General features: G+C 47.7%; 1 protein-coding gene across 1 annotated transcript; it reads right to left on the reverse strand.

The window, feature by feature from the left end:
* Positions 1 to 167: 167 nt before the first annotated feature.
* Positions 168 to 3,753, reverse strand: LOC100281439 (uncharacterized). Its single transcript, NM_001368015.1, has 7 exons — positions 3,148 to 3,753; positions 2,656 to 3,047; positions 2,305 to 2,574; positions 2,093 to 2,211; positions 1,583 to 1,675; positions 1,380 to 1,485; positions 168 to 585 (listed from the first exon to the last, which is right to left on the reverse strand). The coding sequence occupies exons 1-7, from the start codon at positions 3,650 to 3,652 to the stop codon at positions 397 to 399; spliced, it is 1,674 nt and encodes a 557-aa protein (NP_001354944.1). The 5' UTR covers positions 3,653 to 3,753; the 3' UTR covers positions 168 to 396.
* Between the last annotated feature and the right edge of the window lie 13,456 nt (positions 3,754 to 17,209).

Genomic DNA, 17,209 nt, shown 5'->3' on the forward strand with positions numbered 1-17,209 from the left:
GCCTTGTCAGCGTTCCTGTAAGCCTAGAAAATAACTGATGGTGTTCAGTACTATATTTGCACCTAAACTTTGCTTACACAACAGTGGTTCTCTCTATATAAAATCAGTTCTTTTTTATAGCACACTTCTCTAGTGATAGCTCATTCATTTCATCACTGTAAAGATTTGCTTAAAGATCCGTTTGATTCCATCTTCATTCGTGTACAGATTGCTCTGTGTATGACTGCATTTTTGCATGGTTTTCTGCAAGGTACGGTGGGTGCGTGCGTATGTTTCTATCTCAGACTTTGTCTGTCGTACTGGATCAAATGGATGCATGGGGGTACATGCTGTTGCACAGCGCTCTCTTCTCTTGTGTGCTGCGTGCTGCGTGCTGCTTCCAAACGCTAGCTACGCTTAACCCGACTCGCATGTTTCGCAGTCGGGGAGCGCCTTGCCCGCGAGGAAGCCCTGGACAAGCACGAGCGCTCGCTTTGGCTGGTAGCTGGGCACCTCGTGCCCAGCTCCCCTCACGGTGACCAGGCTGAGGCTGCCCTTCTCCTTGCCCTTGTACTGCACCACGTAGCCACCCACCTCCCCGGCCCCCTGAAAAATGAACGTTTTGCATGCTTAGTGAAGAGAAGAGACGACAGGCCAGCAGGGCCGTTCCTGTGGGGGTGCCCAAGGTGCGGCCGCACCGGGCCCCCAAAATCAGAGGGCCCCTAAGTACCAGACGCTAGCATTTTTTCCTATTAAACCTATCTATTCTAGACACAAATACGCAATGAGCGATACACTATCAATCAGTCTCATTTAGATTGTTAAACTAATGTCTCAATGGCTTATCGAATACTCCGTTCGTTTCAAAATAGTATTTATTTTTTCTATATATTTTTATGTTTATATTCAACTAGATGATGATAAATCCACTAAAGAAGCAAACAAATTTTATTTTGATATAGATAGAGTATTATTTACTATACACATGATAGTTGCATCGTCAAACAGAAGCTTTTTAAAATTGAAATGTTTTTGTGGACTATTTATGGTCAAACATAACTTAAGAGAGGTTAAATGACTTGATGATTCTATATATCGAAAAAAGTTGTTGTATGAAATTGATCTCAACGATATAAGGGATGACTTCGTATCACAAAATGTTAGAAGATATTTTTAATGATATCAGATGAGAAGTAAGTGTTTTTGGCTATATTTTACATTTGTTATCTTATAAACATTAAAAGGTGCATAATAATTTTTATACGTTAAATATTCAATATTGTATGTATAATTATATATATTTGTGTGTGGATGGGCCCACCATATCGAATTTCGCACTGGGCCCCTAAAAAGTCAGGAACGGCCCTGCAGGCCAGCAGGGAGAAAGTGTTGTTGAGCACCTGAGTGCTGCTGAACCATGCCCTCCATTTTGCAGCCACGGGGAGCTGGAGCTGGTTGACGGAGTACCTGCTGGAAGTCACCGGCACTCTCCCGTCGGTGTCTCCACTGCCAACATCACAGCGACATATGCTTCCACATTGTCAATTTGCCTCATCAGTGGAGCTGAAAATAGAGACGACTGTGCTGTGCTGTTATGGCGTACCTGTACACCCACACCCTGAGGTCGTTCTTGAGGAGCTCCGCGAGAATCGGCAGGACGGTCGCGGCGCTGTCAGTCCAGCGTCTCAAGACATCGCTGATGAGAACAGATTGAAAACCCAATCAGTTCTGGCGCCACGCAGCATGGGCTGGAACAAGTGGAGCAATCATGCACCACAGGTTACTTCCAAGATGCGCAAGCATTTTTATAATTGCATCCCCCCACTGGTCTGGAAGCTGGAGCAGCCTGCACGCGATTTTACAATTCCAACCGACTCACACTCACTCATCACTGACGAAAACAAGCCGCGCATGCAGTTGGTGAAAGTTGGGAAGGCTTTTGTTTGAGCACGCAAGTGCAACCACCTACTACTGCTACTGCCTGCCTCTTTTGCGTTGTTCCTGTGCTAAACCTACCGTGCACAGAATATGCATACATATAATCTGAACCTAATCCTGTGTATGTTGTTATGGATAATCATTAATTATGCGGTAATCCGGCCACCAGGTGTACCTGCAGGCGGACCAGGGGTGGTCGAGGCGGGTGACGTTGGCGTGGAGCGCCCGCTGCACGTCCGGGTCGTTGAGGTAGGCGTCCACGTAATAATCCGAGCACGGGTCAAAGTTGTCCATCTGCACCAACATTTATTTGTTTGTTTATTAGCTACGCTTAGCTGATGATTAGATCGACGGCGCTGAAGCTGCAGTGCCTGCCGACGTACGCACCGAGGGGGTGATGGGCGGCGAGACGAGGTCGGCGGACTGGCAGTTGGGCGCGTAGATGTTGTAGATGTCGATGTCCTCCAGGGCCTCGTCGGCCTCCGACGTCGCCTCGTCGCACTTGTCGTTGGAGCCCGCGGCGGCGGCGGCGGCGGCGCTGAAGTTGCAGTGCCTGCCGATGGCGTCGGCCGTCGCGTCGGAGATGAGCGCGTGCGTCCAGAAGAAGTCGTACATGCCCTTGGTGTCCGTCCAGTCGTTGATCACCGCGTTCCCGATCTTCCGCCCCACACGAAAACCATCATCAGTTATGTTGCTTTGGCTGCACGAAACGAAACTATTGCCTGCGCGTATTATTACCATGATGCCTCTGAGGTTGATGGGCGACGACGGCTTGCCGGCGGCGGCGGCGGCGTGGCGGAGGATGGCGTGGGCCAGCTGCGGGACGTAGTGGCCGGCGTAGCTCTCGCCGGCGAGGTACAAGTCGCGGCCCTTGTACTCGGGGAACTTCTCCATCCAGTTGAGCAGGAACAGGAGCGCGTCCTCGGCCGTCTTGTTGTCGCCGCTCCGGCTGTAGTCCTCCGTCCTGTTGGAGTAGGAGAAGCCCACGCCGGCGGGGCTCTCCAGGAACAGCACGTTCGCCGCGTTGTTCCACGCGTACGGGTTGCGGTACAGCGTCTTGCCGTCGCTCTTCACCCGGAAAGGGCCCAGCTCCTCCATGGCGCCGTACCCCAGCGACGAGCACCCGGGGCCTGTCCGTCCATGGATCGGATCATCCACGTCGGTCCAACACGTGAGAACAGAAGGTCGACATATATCGATCGAAGCAAGCAGGGGAGGCCGTAATAATACCTCCGTTGAGCCAGAGGAGGAGTGGCTTGGCCGCCGCCCCGCCGCCGACGGCCTCGGTCAGGTAGTAGAAGAGCGCGCGCCCGGCCGCGGCGTCCACCGTCACGTACCCGGCGTACTGCTCGAAGTCCACGCCCGACGGCTGCCCGGGCAGCTTGTCCACGCGGTCGTCCTCCTTGCTGCGCCCCGCGGGCGGCGACGCCGCGTGCCGGGACGCTCTGTCATCCGTCGCCGCGACCGCCAGCGACACCGACGACTCGGCCGGCCACGGCGACCCGCGCAGGCGCGCCAGGTTGTCGCCCTGCCGCCGCCGCGCCGCCTTATTGGCCGTGGCCCCGGGGAGCAGCGGCAGCGCGAGGCAGAGCAGCGCCGCTGTCAGCAGCGTGCTGCTGGTGGTGGTCCTCGTCATGGTGCGTGCTCTGTCGGTGGTTACGGTGCTGGGAGAGGACGAGCACGAGCACGCCGGGCCGGAGTGCGTCCAGTATAGTATATATAGGCATGGCCGCATGGGGCATGGATGGGCTGCGACTACGAGCTGGATCCTTTGTCACTGAAGGAGAAGGATGGCTTTGCTGAATCCGACGCGCAGTGGGGCGGGCGAGAGACAAATGACAGGCAGGAATTGGTGGCAGGAAGGATTCCCCGTTTCATCAATCAAGAGGATCACCCACTAGGCTAGGGCTAGGCATGTGTGATGGTTGTGCATCAATGCTCGGTCCCAGTGGCCAATGCCGATGCTTCTGTTACTGTCCAGCGTCCATTGCTCTGTCCTTTCTCACAAAGGCAAACTGTCACGAATATCTCCAACCATATCCTATTCCAAGTAACATTTTAGGACATAAATAGATTGCAACACACTCTCTCCCTTCTTTTTCATTTGTCGTGGTTTAGTTCAAAAATAATAAATATTTGAGGACAGATATAGTATATTATATCCTATATTTTATACCTATAACTTAAAGTAAGAGATATTCTAAAAAAACACCTCCTTTTCTAAATCTAAACTAAATAATTAAGAACTAGTTTGTAAACTCTATTTTTCCAAGGGATTTCTATTTTCCCAAATAAAAATGAACTAAATTCCCTTGGGAAAATAGAATTCCCATGAGAAAATGAGGTTCCCAAACTAGATATAAAAAGGAGATAATTCGTCTTCCTTGCCCCTGAAAAAATATAGGAGTTGGAGTACGGACGGTGGTCTCGTACTTGTCCTATATTTATACAGCACGTGTCTTAATTTTAAGAATTTTGCATACAACGTTCTTCTACCATTAACTAGTGCAAATAAATTACTACTTTTATAATTTATCATTTTTCTTTATGTCCTAACATATTGTTTGGCCACTACATTCTGCTAAGGGTTATGTAGAGACCTTACAAATAGTCAAACTTGGCCATGAGGAATATACTTCTACTAGCTGAATTATAGGTGTACATTTGGGCCGGGCCAGATGGGCCGGTCCGAAGCACGAAAAAAAAAGCACGGCCCAGTCACGGCACGACCCGAAATAATTTAGTGCCGGGCCGGCACGGCCCGTTATATCGGGCCGGGTTTGGGCCGAGGTCCTTGCCCATGGGCGGGCACGAGCACGGCCCATTTAAGGCAGGCACGAAATGGCCCATATAGAGGCACGAAAAGGCCCATATATTTATTAAAACCACACTTCATTCCACACTTTCATATACTTGATAAAGAACACAAAGCTAGAGATAATGCTAGTTAGATGTTTTTTGTAGCTTTGAATTAGAGTGTGTGATGTAATTTTGCTTTTGTTATGAACATTAGACAATAAACTGAACTTACGAACTTTGTATAGAGCTGGTTATACTCTTTTTCCTTCTAACAAAATGATTTATAAACGAGATAGTCATTACATAGTTGTGGTAACTTTAATTAATACAAATATTAATTTTGATTTTGTTCAAATTTATTTGTCTTATCTTTTATTTGTTTTATTATTTTTTTTGAATTTAGAGCTCTAATTTGAATTTTGGGCCAAAAACTGAATTTTGGGCCAAAAACTGAATTTCGGGCCCTAATGTGAATTTCGGGCCAAAAAATGAATTTCGGGCTTTTATAATTTCGGGCCGCCCGAAATGAGCCCGACACGTTTAATCAATTACGAGCCGGGCCGTGGTCCGAGGGCTAGGCCCATGGCCCGGCCCGGCACGGCCCGAAATTCAAACGGGCCGGCCCGGCCCGAAATTCAAACAATACGGGCCTTTTCGGGCTTGGGCCGGGCCGGGCCGGGCCGGGCGGCCCGAATGTACACCTATAAGCTGAATGCCCGTGCGTTGCAACGGGAATATATAATACCAGTATACTATGATAACTTATATACAAAATGTGTGTTATATCGTTATGAGAAAATGTTTCATAACCAATTTGTGATTTTGTCCATACATAAATTTTGTTATTTATAATCTATCTGTTTCACCACTACATTGCAACCATCAGTATCATGCAAACTTCGATATATGTTACGATTTGCATGGTCTCATTATTGGAGAGCACGTTCCACACATACCGGAAGAAATTTTCTCGTACATCGTTAGTCATCAAACATGTACCACCATACGCTTTTGCTTAAACAAAAAGGCAAGTGTGTGTTTGCGAAGAGAATTAAAGGCAAGTCGGCACAAAAGCTACCTCAACGGTGGCGAGGATGACGAACTGGTCATTGTTGTCGGTCCTTCCCTGCGTCACCTCTGGTGCCAAGATGACGCCACAGTCCTCGATATAGTAGTCGTCGAAAGCGCGCGACATACCGAGTACTGATGACTCTTGGCTAGGCTGTAAAACGAAGTGCACCCCGGGCTCATTAGCAAGGTAGTACCCCTGGTCGTTGCACCACCGAATGCGCTACTCCTCTACATACATCGTGTTCGAGGATACTCATACAACGTTAGCAACGGCCATCGTCTCAGCACACAAGAATTCATGGCCAGTCAGTAGCGACTTACGTGGCAGGTTGGGCTTCAGGTGGACGATGAGCTGGACGACGTGATGGCGTCGTCGTCGAATGCGGTGCCTAGAACAACCCGAGAGTCGCCGATGTTGGCGACGACCATGAGGTCCCCCTGCTTGACGATTGACAACGCGGAGCAGCCGCTCTGCACCGCGTCCAAGCGGCGGCTGCGCCGGAGCTTGTCGTACATAGCGACACATGCGGCCACATAGGACTGTTTCTAGAGGTCGAACTGGCAGTCACCAAGTTTCTTCTTGTCATCGATGAGCGACCCCAACGTGAGTGCCTCCTGCTAATGGTGTTTGTTCGGGGTTTTCAAGTAAGAAACATGAATTCATGTTTGGCGTTGGTTTATAAAAATGACTCACAAGTCAGATCCATGGAAAAATATTACGAAGAATAAATGTCACGCATGCAAAAAAAATTAAGTTGAAAATATTATTCAAGCAAAAGAAATTGCATGCAAGGCTCTTCTTTAAATACTACTCCCTTCATCCAAAAATATAATTCGAGAATCTTGGTGATACTTATCTACTACCACGCATTGTGCCAGGGTAGCAGGTGGGCTTGGAGAGAGATGTAGTAGATGTGTTTTTTGTTATAGATGTAGACATAAACACACATGTGGTGTAGTGGTAGCTACCGGTAGCATTTGCTTGAGAGGTTGTGGGTTCAAATCCCTTTAGGGCCATGTTTATTTTTTTAATTTAGCTAGGTGTTGGCTGTAGGGGGGAATGGGAATGGAAACATGGGAATGGACTGTGTGCGGGAAGGAGAGAATCGGAAATACGGGGGAATGAGAATGAGAACATGGGAATGGACTGTGTGCGGGGAGGAAATACGGGGGGATGAGAATGAGAACATGGGAATGGACTGTGTGCGGAGAGAAGGGAATCGGAAAGGCAGAACACGGAATGGGCAGAACGCGGAATGACCGACTACTATTGCAGCCTTAATAAGTAGTAGAGATAGTCTTGCTATTTTTATCTTTAAATCGTGATGTTTTTTAGCTTCAAGTTTAAATATCTATTTTTTTCTAATGTTTATAACATTTCCTTAATTGAGTAAACATATCAATATAAAGATAAATTATTAGTAAAAATAATCAACAATCACCCTCGAAATGTTTCCAATGGTTTCAACTGAAAAAATCTTATGGACAAAGAATTTCTTATTCAATTAATCGTTCAATCACCATCAAATATGGTCTAAATGACAATGTCACAATTCGACGATGATTGATTACCATTTCGCTTATGCTTAACACTTACATCACATTCATTCACACAAGAACAAGCTTTTTATCACATTTATATGATCACAGTTGGAAATGGCACAAAGCTTATCTTGTCTGATGGCAAGACCAACCCATCAGTATCATTAAACTTAACAATGCACTTTCCATTCGCAAAATACCAGTGAATGTTCTTGTCGTCTCAACACACCGTGGAAATTAAATTCTTTCTCGTAGAAGGCATAAACAAAACATTGTTCGGTTGAAGAATGAAGTCATCATCTAACTCTATTGCAATATTTCCAATGATTTCAACACCAACTTCATGTCCGTTGGTGACTCTAATACTTGTTTCTCCTCTTAGAATTATTTCCTTCATATGAAATCTCTATAAATACGGGTATATTTAACCACGGTGTTGACACCTTTTTCGGGCGCCAAACACTTAACAAGAACCGGCGGCGGTGCTCTCTGCACAGGTGCGGACGGTCCGCGGCCAGGGGCCGAACGGTCCGTGACCTGGTACAGGGGCTGGTGTTCCCTGCCTAACGGCCGGACGGTCCGCTCCCTAGGGCCGGACGGTCCGCGCGTGCGCAGGAGGCGGCGAAGGTCGCCGGCGGCGCCTGGATCTCGCTCCCGGGAGGGGCCCCGTCGGGGATGAGAGATCCTAGGGGTTGTCTAGGCTCGGTATATCAACCTAGACTCCTCTAATCGACGTAGAGTCGAAGAGAAGCGAAGAATTTGGGGATTGGAATACTAAACTAGGGCTAAACTAGAACTAGACTAGAACTACTCCTAATGCATAAGGTAAAAACGAGTAATAGACTTGATTTGATCGATTGTTGGGGGGTTCAATCGGCCATAGCCCTTCATCTATATAAAGGGGAGGTCTGGATCCGCTTCGAACTGATTTCCGAGTCAATCCCATGGTTTTAGGTAACAAATCTCGCGAGAAACTAGGAACCCTAACTGACTCTGCGCACGCGCGGACCGTCCGCACCACCACCGCGGACAGTCCGGACCGCGGACCGTCCGGCCTCAGGGCCGAACCGTCCGCACGGTCTTTTTAGCTTCTAACATATGCCCCCCTGCCTTTTGGTGAAGGTTGACGAACCAAAAGCATATGAACTAAACCTGATGTAGGTCACCGACTTTTCAAAATTGAGATCATTCAATAAAGCACCAATGTATAAAGGTCGTTTTGGATTGTATCTTTCTCGGCCATGACCATTTGATCAATGGATCAAAATGAATAGAATGGAGGTGTCCCCCAGCCTGGATAGACAAAGGGACTATACATGTACCATGGATTCATCGTCGTGTCATTCCACATTTGGGTAGGACAATATACCGACGATGAATAAACGGGTGGAAAGTACCCTGGTCTCATAGGATGAATAAACGGTGCTTATCGCGTCGCCTTTTGGGCCGTTTTGTTCGGCCGTTTCGTTTTAGCAGGTGACCGGGGTTTCTTTGTTGACCGATCACGTGGAACAGTCTTTTTGCTAGCATTTTTGGAGAGCAACTGATCAAAAGTAGGGTCGGCTTTGATCAGCCGACTATATGTGCTTTGACCTTGCGTCTTTTTCCTTGCTTCGTGTAGAGGTTGACGCCTTTGGTCATATGGGGGCTGTCCAGCTGAGTTAGCCAGACCGTTTGTCTAAGCACCGGATCGTCCACACGTAGGTGCCGGACCATCTGCGATGCTCGGGCTAGGCTGATAAGTTTGGTTCATTAACTGTGCCTGCCCCCCGGCGTCTTCGGACTTTTTAGCCTTCTCGTCCGAAGCCTTTCGAGCAATCTCCTTTTGTGATATATCTGACATGCGAGGATCGCCAATGACGATGCCCTTGCCTTCGCCTTTATCGACCATTTCGGGCTGAACCAAGACCTTTTTGCATATGAGTTCTATTGTATTAACAGGAAAAGGTTGTATATCTACTTGCATCTCCTGAAAAGCCAATCGAACCTCATTTATGGCCGATTGTATCTGTCGACGAAAAACATTACAATCATTGGTGGCATGAGAAAAGGAATTATGCCACTTACAATAAGCACGCCTCTTTAATTCATCAGGAGGAGGAATAGTATGAGTTAATTTAATGTTGCCATTTTTAAGTAACTCGTCAAATATTTTATCGCATTTGGCAATATTAAAAGTAAACTTAACTTCTTCTTGTCGATTCTTTCGAATCGACTGTAAAGCAGAACACGCTGAAGGTTTAGCCTGTCCTGGCCAAACCAGTTCGGCGGTGTATACATCCGTGGATTCATCGTCCGAATTATCGTATCCCACTAGATGCATCTTATGGCTAGCCGATTTTGATGTTTCCTTACTTCGGCTTTCACAGGTCATAGCCCACTGGTGTAAGTGTACTAGCGAAAAGAATTGGGTGCCATCTAATTTTTCTTTTAAGTAGGGTCGCAACCCATTGAAAGCTAGTCTTGTTAGTTGTTTTTCTGCGACATGGATTTGAAAGCATCGGTTTCTAGTGTCCCGGAACCTCCGGATATAGTCATTAACCGATTCTTCAGGTCCCTGTCGGACTGAGGCTAAGTCAGCCAATTCTAAATCATGTTCTCCTGAGAAGAAGTGTTCATGAAATTTTTGCTCTAGTTCTTCCTAAGAGTTAATAGAGTTTGGTGGCAAGGCTGCGTACCATGCGAATGCAGTATCAGTAAGGGACAACGAGAATAAACGAACGCGGTAGGCTTCCCCATCAGCCAATTCTCCTAAGTGTGCTGTGAATTGACTAATATGTTCATGTGTGCTTTTCCCACCTTCACCAGAAAACTTAGAGAAGTCTGGTATTCTAGTTCCCTGTGGATATGGCACGGTGTCGAATCGGTGGCTATAAGGCTTCCGATACGATTGCCCTGTACCTGACACACTAACACCAAGTTTGTCCCTGAACATCCCGGCTACCTCGTCTCTGATCCTCTCTGCCATGTCTGGCGACCATCCATTGAGTTTGTGGGTAGAAATCTCAGGTTGCCTGACATCACTCTGTCGGCTTTCCTCCCATGGATGTTTGAGGTGTGTGCTAGGTGTCCTATTAATGTCACCAGCTCCTGCCCTATACCTCTCAGGCTCTCTTGTGGCCGAATAGTATCCAGCTCTATGTCCATGAGGTGGTATGGCATGATTATAATGTGTTGCCGGTGGGGCACCATAATGTTGCTGTGATGAATGTGGGAACTGTGCGTATTGCGCAGCTCTCGGCTTTGCGTATGCATATCCGGACGGTCCGGCGTAAGAGACCGGATGGTCCGCGACCTGGCCAAATGGTCCGAAGGTATATCCGGATTGTTCAGCCGTATATGGTGCTACGTGGGTAGTCTCGTACCCAGACCGTCTGTCGTAAAGAACTGGACGGTCCGCGATCGGGCCGAATGGTCCAGGGCTGTATCCGGACGGATCGGTCATATATGGCGTGACTTGGGTAGTCTGCGCGTGGACTCGTGTAGAGTCGGATGGTCCGGCGTAATACGTTGGTCGGTTCATGCCATATCCGGACGGTCCGGCGTAAGATGGCGGATGGTCCGCAACATATCCGGACGGTCCGGCGTGATGCACCGGACGGTCCATGATGGGGCCGAAGTGTTCAGGGTTGTACCCTGATGGCCCGGCCATGTACGGTGCGACCTGAGTGTTTTGTGTGCGGGCCTGCATCTGGTTGGACGGTCCGGCGAAATACGCCGGACGGTCCGCGGTGTAACCGGACTGTCTGAGATGATGTTCGGACGGTCCGGTCGCGTCCAGTACCTGCCATGTGCCTAGTGGTTGCGGCTGTGATGGTGACACGAAAGTGTGCATCGGCATACCATATGATGGCTGGGTCAAGGGTGACCCGTTTATAGCCGATGTGTTTGACGCGGGTGGCTCTGTATTAGACTCTCGCGATGGAAATCTAGGAGCAGCTGATTTCTCGTATGCATGTAAATGCATTTTAATAGATTCATCTACATATTGCTTTAACTGATCTCCTCGTTGATCCATGAAAGTCGTAAGAGATAGATCTGGAGTACTTACAGCGGGACCCTGAAGTGGAGGTAGGAGAGATTCCATATCGATCTCCCCTTGACGGATGATCTTCTGGTGGCGATCCATCGTGAAGTGTGACAAGTACTTTTCTGCCGCCTCCTTGCGCCGTTCGGAGAGTTTATGCAGCAGTTCCGCCTCTTCCTTGTCGCGTTGTTCGTTCCATTGCCGCATCACCTCCTTCTCATCGTGCATTATGAGGTCTTCAAAGGGTCTTTGGTCATCAGCCGGGAGCGCCTCCATGGCTGGCTTGATGATGTTGGTGGTGGAGATCTTGGTGTGATCCTTAAAACCGGCCATCTATGGGCCGATTTTAGCAGGTCTAGACACCTAGTCCCCAGCGGAGTCGCCAAAAAGTATGTTGACACCTTTTTCGGGCGCCAAACACTCAACAAGAACCAGCGGCGGTGCTCTCTGCACAGGTGCAGACGGTCCGTGGCCAGGGGCCGGACGGTCCGCGACCTGGTACAGGGGCTGGCGTTCCCTGCCTGACGGCCGGACGGTCCGCGCGTGCGCAGGGGGCGGCGAAGGTCGCCGGCGGCGCCTCGATCTCGCTTCCGGGAGGGACCCCGTCGGGGAGGAGAGATCCTAGGGGTTGTCTAGGCTCGGTATGCCGACCTAGACTCCTCTAATCGACGTAGAGTCGAAGAGAAGCGGAGAATTTGGGGATTGGAATACTAAACTAGGGCTAAACTAGATTAGAACTACTCCTAATGCATAAGGTAAAACGAGTAATAGACTTGATTTGATCGATTGTTGGGGGTTCAATCGGCCGTAGCCCTTCATCTGTATAAAGGGGGGTCTGGATCAGCTTCGAACTGATTTCCGAGTCAATCCCACGGTTTTAGGTAACAAATCTCGTGAGAAACTAGGAATCCTAACTGACTCTGCGCACGCGCGGACCGTCCGCGCCACCACCGCGGATAGTCCGGACCGCGGACCGACCGCCCTCAGGGCCGGACCGTCCGCACGGTCTTTTTAGCTTCTAACACACGGGTATGCAGTTATAGGTAGTACTAGTACCTGTCTACCCAACGGGTAGAGGTTGTTGCCCGTTAATATATCCACATGTATAGAAATCATTCTATACCTGTCTACATATCGCATAAAATCTGTGAGTTATTTGGGTTTGGGGTATGACATCTCTAGACATAAGTGTGGTATCCGGTTCGATCTCCTAACCGAACAGGATGAGATAAATCCAATAACTTGACCAGGACATGGCCAACTCAGTTTACTAGTTGGGTCAGGAACGAACCTTTTTCTGTTCTTTCGTCACTAGAAGTAAACTTTACGCTAACACTATGATATGACCCTGATAAGTATTGGAAGTGTGGAAGGAAAGTAGGAAACAGTATCAGCGTTTATAAACTTAAACTTAGAGTTAGTTTAGGAGCTACAAAATCAGGACTAAAATCTCTTAAATTTGAATAAGGAGGGAAGCCTGAAGGCTCGAACCAACGCAAGGAAAATGCTTCCTAGCTTCTATACTCGTCCAAGGTGGGCCACGAAAACAAAAGATCAAAATACTGGCGAGGATGGCAGAGTTCTCGGATACATGTTTATATGTTAAATATACGTGTGCGACGCGATGGAAACAGCTAGAGAAGCCGTGTGCATTTTGCCCACTACATTTTCAGCATTACATATGGACAGGCATCTGTCAGAATTACTACGTGTGTACTTGAGATGACAACGATGTATTGATGTCCCATTCAATAGTTAAAGCAGTGAGTCCAATCATGACAAGTTTGAAGTTGATTCCTTCAAGATACATAGAAGATCGGACGCCGTGGGGTTTACACTTTACAGTTTCGTTTTTTACTAAAGTTTGACTTTTATATATTTTTTTAAAATTTGGAACTGAAATATATGATTTTTCATATCGTCTACTACGGGGGAGAGGGTCCTATTCTCTTTTCTTTTTTTATTCTGAGCCTTTGTAGTTCAGTGGGACGGTACAAATGCTTTGTAAGGTTTTTTTTGTTGTTGAAAACTATCTGATCCTCTATTTGAGACCCTTGTATTTCTCTAAGTATTTTTAGATTTAATGGCGTTACGATATTCTATCGGTCACATTGATAATGAGGTGTGTCTATGGTGATCTGGTTAATTTCAAGAATCTGGTGTGGTCAGATCTTCTAGAAATCCTTTATGTATCTACGTTCATACATACATACGGCTGAATGTACGTACATTGCCCTACTACTATGAACATGCATGCTTGTGTGTGGACCGGGAGAAAGTAGAAAGTACCTTTTGGTCTATCCATTCTGTTCTGATGGTGCTCCAGCTATGTTATCCATAATCCAGTTAGGCAAGCAGTAAACAATTTAATTAAGCACTAGCTAGTAGTAATGACCACGTGATTGAGAGCTAAGGCTGGCCAGCTTTTCGTTAGATTAGGGCCTTCCGCGCTATAGAAAAATGGCCACCACTTGTTGACACGGCGTCAATCACTCAAAAGAACCAGCGGCGGTGCTCTCTGGCCAGGCGCGGACGGTCCGCGGCACAGGGTCGGACGGTCCGCGACCTGGCGTGAGGCGAAGGTGCTCTCTGGTCAGACGCGGACGGTCCGCGGCACAGGGCCGGACGGTCTGCGACCTGGTACAGGAGCCCGGGTTCCCTGCCTGACGGTCGGACGGTCCGCGCCCTGGAGCCGGACTAGAGATGGCAACGGGTACAAACCCGCTGGGTTTTACCGTCCCAAACCCGTACCCGTGAAAAATATCTATGCCCATTAAAAAACCTGTACCCATGACGGGTTTGAGATTTTGCCCAAACCCGTACCCATAGGGTTAACGGGTACCCATGGGTTACCCGCGGGTTTAATCTCCAAAATACTTGTTCTTCCCATAATCAATAAGTATCGTAATGATTAATGATATCATGATCCAAAATCTATGTAATGAACAACGAGTTCATGATTTGGTATAAAAATTATTAGTAGAGAGAATGAAATATAAATAATAAGTTGTATAATTAAGTGACCTTGCACTAAGTTATCCATCCACCACATATATAACGCTAGTAAAAACTATAATATCAAGCAAGCAACACTCTCACCGACTATTGATACATTCACCAATTGATAAAAAAATATGAAGTAAATAAGGAATAACAAGTTTGTTGTTCGTTTATAAAATAAAATGACAATATGCACTAGGTTTGGTCGGGTTTAAAAAACCCACGGGTTCACGGGTTTGGGTACTATAGGAACAAACCCGTACCCATAAACCCGTTGGGTACAGATTTATGCCCGTTAACAAACCCATGGGTATGAAAATTGACCCAAACCCGTACCCTAATGGGGTAAAAACCCATCGGGTTTCGGGTTTCGGGTACCCATTGCCATCTCTAGGCCGAACGGTCCGCACGTGCGCAGGGGCGGCGGAGGATCGACTGCGGCGCCTGGATCTCGCTCCCAGGAGGGACCCCGTCGGGGAGGAGAGATCCTAGGAGTTGTTTAGGCTCGGCAGGCCGACCTAGACTCCTCTAATCGACGTAGAGTCGAAGAGAAGCGGAGAATTTGGCGATTGGAATACTAAACTAGGGCTAAACTAGAACTAGACTAGAACTACTCCTAATGCATAAGGTAAAAACGAGTAATAGACTGGATTTGATCGATTGTTGGGGGTTCAATCGGCCGTAGCCCTTCATCTATATAAAGGGGGAGGTCTAGATCCGTTTCCAACTGTTTCCCGAGTTAATCCCGCGGTTTTAGGTAACAAATCCCGCGAGAAACTAAGAACCCTAACTGACTCTGCGCGCGCGGACCGTCCGCGCCACCACCGCGGACAGTCCGGACCGCGGACCGTCCAGCCTCAGGGCTGGACCGTCCGCCAGACTCTTTTCAGCCTTCAACATATGCCCCCCTGCCTTTTGGTGCAGTTTGACGAACCAAAAGCATATGGACTAAACCTGATGTAAGTCATCAGCTTTTCAAAATAGAGATCATTCAATAAAGCACCAATGTATAAAGGCCGCTTTGAATTGTATCTTTCTCGGCCATGACCATTTGATCAATGGATCAAAATGAATAGAATGGAGGTGCCCCCAGCCTGGATAGACAAAGGGACTATACATGTACCATGGATTCATCGTCATGCTATTCCACATTTGGGTAGGATAATATACTGACGATGAATAAACGGGTAGAAAGTACCCTGGTCTCATAGGATGAACAGACGATGCTTGTCACGTCGCCTTTTGGGCCGTTTTGTTCGGTCGTTTCGTTTTAGTAGGTGACCAGGGTTTCTTTGTTAACCGATCACGTGGAACGGTCTTTTTGCTAGCATTTTTGGAGAGCAATTGATCAAAAGTAGGGTCGGCTTTGATCAGCCGACTATATGTGCTTTGACCTTGCGTCTTTTTCCTTGTTTCGTGTAGAGGTTGACGCCTTTGGTCATAGGTGGACTATCCGGCTGAGTTAGTCGGACCGTTTGTCTGAGCACCGGATTGTCCGCACGTAAGTGCCGGACCATCTACGATGCTCGGGCTAGGCTGATGTGTTTGGTTCATTAACTGTGCCTGCCCCCCGGCGTCTTCGGACTTTTTAGCCTTCTCGTCCGAAGCCTTTCGAGCAATCCCCTTTTGTGATATATTTGTCATGCGAGGATCGCCAATGACGATGCCCTTGCCTTTGTCTTTATCGGCCATTTCGGGCCGAACCAAGACCTTTTTGCATGTGAGTTCTATTGTATTAACAGGAAAGGGTTGTGTGTCTACTTGCATCTCCTGAAAAGCCAATCGACCCTCATTTATGGCCGATTGTATCTGTCGACGAAAAACATTACAATCATTGGTGGCATGAGAAAAGGAATTATGCCACTTACAATAAGCATGCCTCTTTAATTCATCAGGAGGAGGAATAGTATGAGTTAATTTAATGTTGCCGTTTTTTAGTAACTCGTCAAATATTTTATCGCATTTGGCAACATTAAACGTAAACTTAACTTCTTCTTGTCGATTCTTTCGAATCGACTGTAAAGCAGAACACGATGAAGGTTTAGCCTGCCCTGGCCAAACCAGTTCGGCGGTGTATACATACGTGGATTCATCGTCCGAGTTATCGTATCCCACTAGATGCATCTTATGACTAGCCAATTTTGATGTTTCCTTACTTCGGCTTTCACATGTCATAGCCCGCTGGTGCAAGTGCACTAGCGAAAAGAATTGGGTGCCATCTTATTTTTCTTTTAAGTAGGGTCGCAACCCATTGAAAGCCAACCCTGTTAGTTGTTTTTCTGTGACATGGATTTGAAAGCATCGGTTTTTAGTATCCCGGAACCTCCGGATATAGTCATTAACCGATTCTTCAGGCCCCTGTCGGACTGAGGCTAAGTCAGCCAATTCTAATTCACGTTCTCCTGAGAAGAAGTGTTCATGAAATTTCTGCTCTAATTCTTCCCAAGAGTTAATAGAGTTTGGTGGCAAGGCTGCGTACCATGCGAATGCAGTATCAGTAAGGGACAACGAGAATAAACGAACGCGGTAGGCTTCCCCATCAGCCAATTCTCCCAAGTGTGCTATGAATTGGCTAATATGTTCGTGTGAGCTTTTCCCACCTTCACCAGAAAACTTAGAGAAGTCTGGTATTCTAGTTCCCTGTGGGTATGGGACGGTGTCGAATCGGTGGCTATAAGGCTTCCGATACGATTGCCCTGTACCTGACACACTAACACCGAGTTTGTCCCTGAACATCCCGGCTACCTCGTCTCTGACCCTCTCCGCCATGTCTGGCGACCATCCATTGAGTTTGTGGGTGGAGACTTCAGGTTGCCTGACATTACTCTGTCGGCTTTCCTCCCAGGGATGTTT

This window comes from Zea mays, chromosome 2, assembly GCF_902167145.1.
Source record: "Zea mays cultivar B73 chromosome 2, Zm-B73-REFERENCE-NAM-5.0, whole genome shotgun sequence".
NCBI classification, from domain to species: Eukaryota; Viridiplantae; Streptophyta; class Magnoliopsida; order Poales; family Poaceae; genus Zea; species Zea mays.

What these genes read in the sequence shown, in the direction of transcription:
- LOC100281439 (NM_001368015.1), bottom strand. Translation starts at nt 3,652, where the DNA reads ATGCGGCCATGCCTATATATACTATACTGGACGCACTCCGGCCCGGCG. An exon ending in TCAACCTCAGAGGCATCATG is followed by an intron (nt 2,575 to 2,655) that starts GTAATAATACGC and finishes GTGGGGCGGAAG; the next exon opens with ATCGGGAACGCGGTGATCAA. An exon ending in CATGGTTCAGCAGCACTCAG is followed by an intron (nt 586 to 1,379) that starts GTGCTCAACAAC and finishes TTCATTTTTCAG; the next exon opens with GGGGCCGGGGAGGTGGGTGG.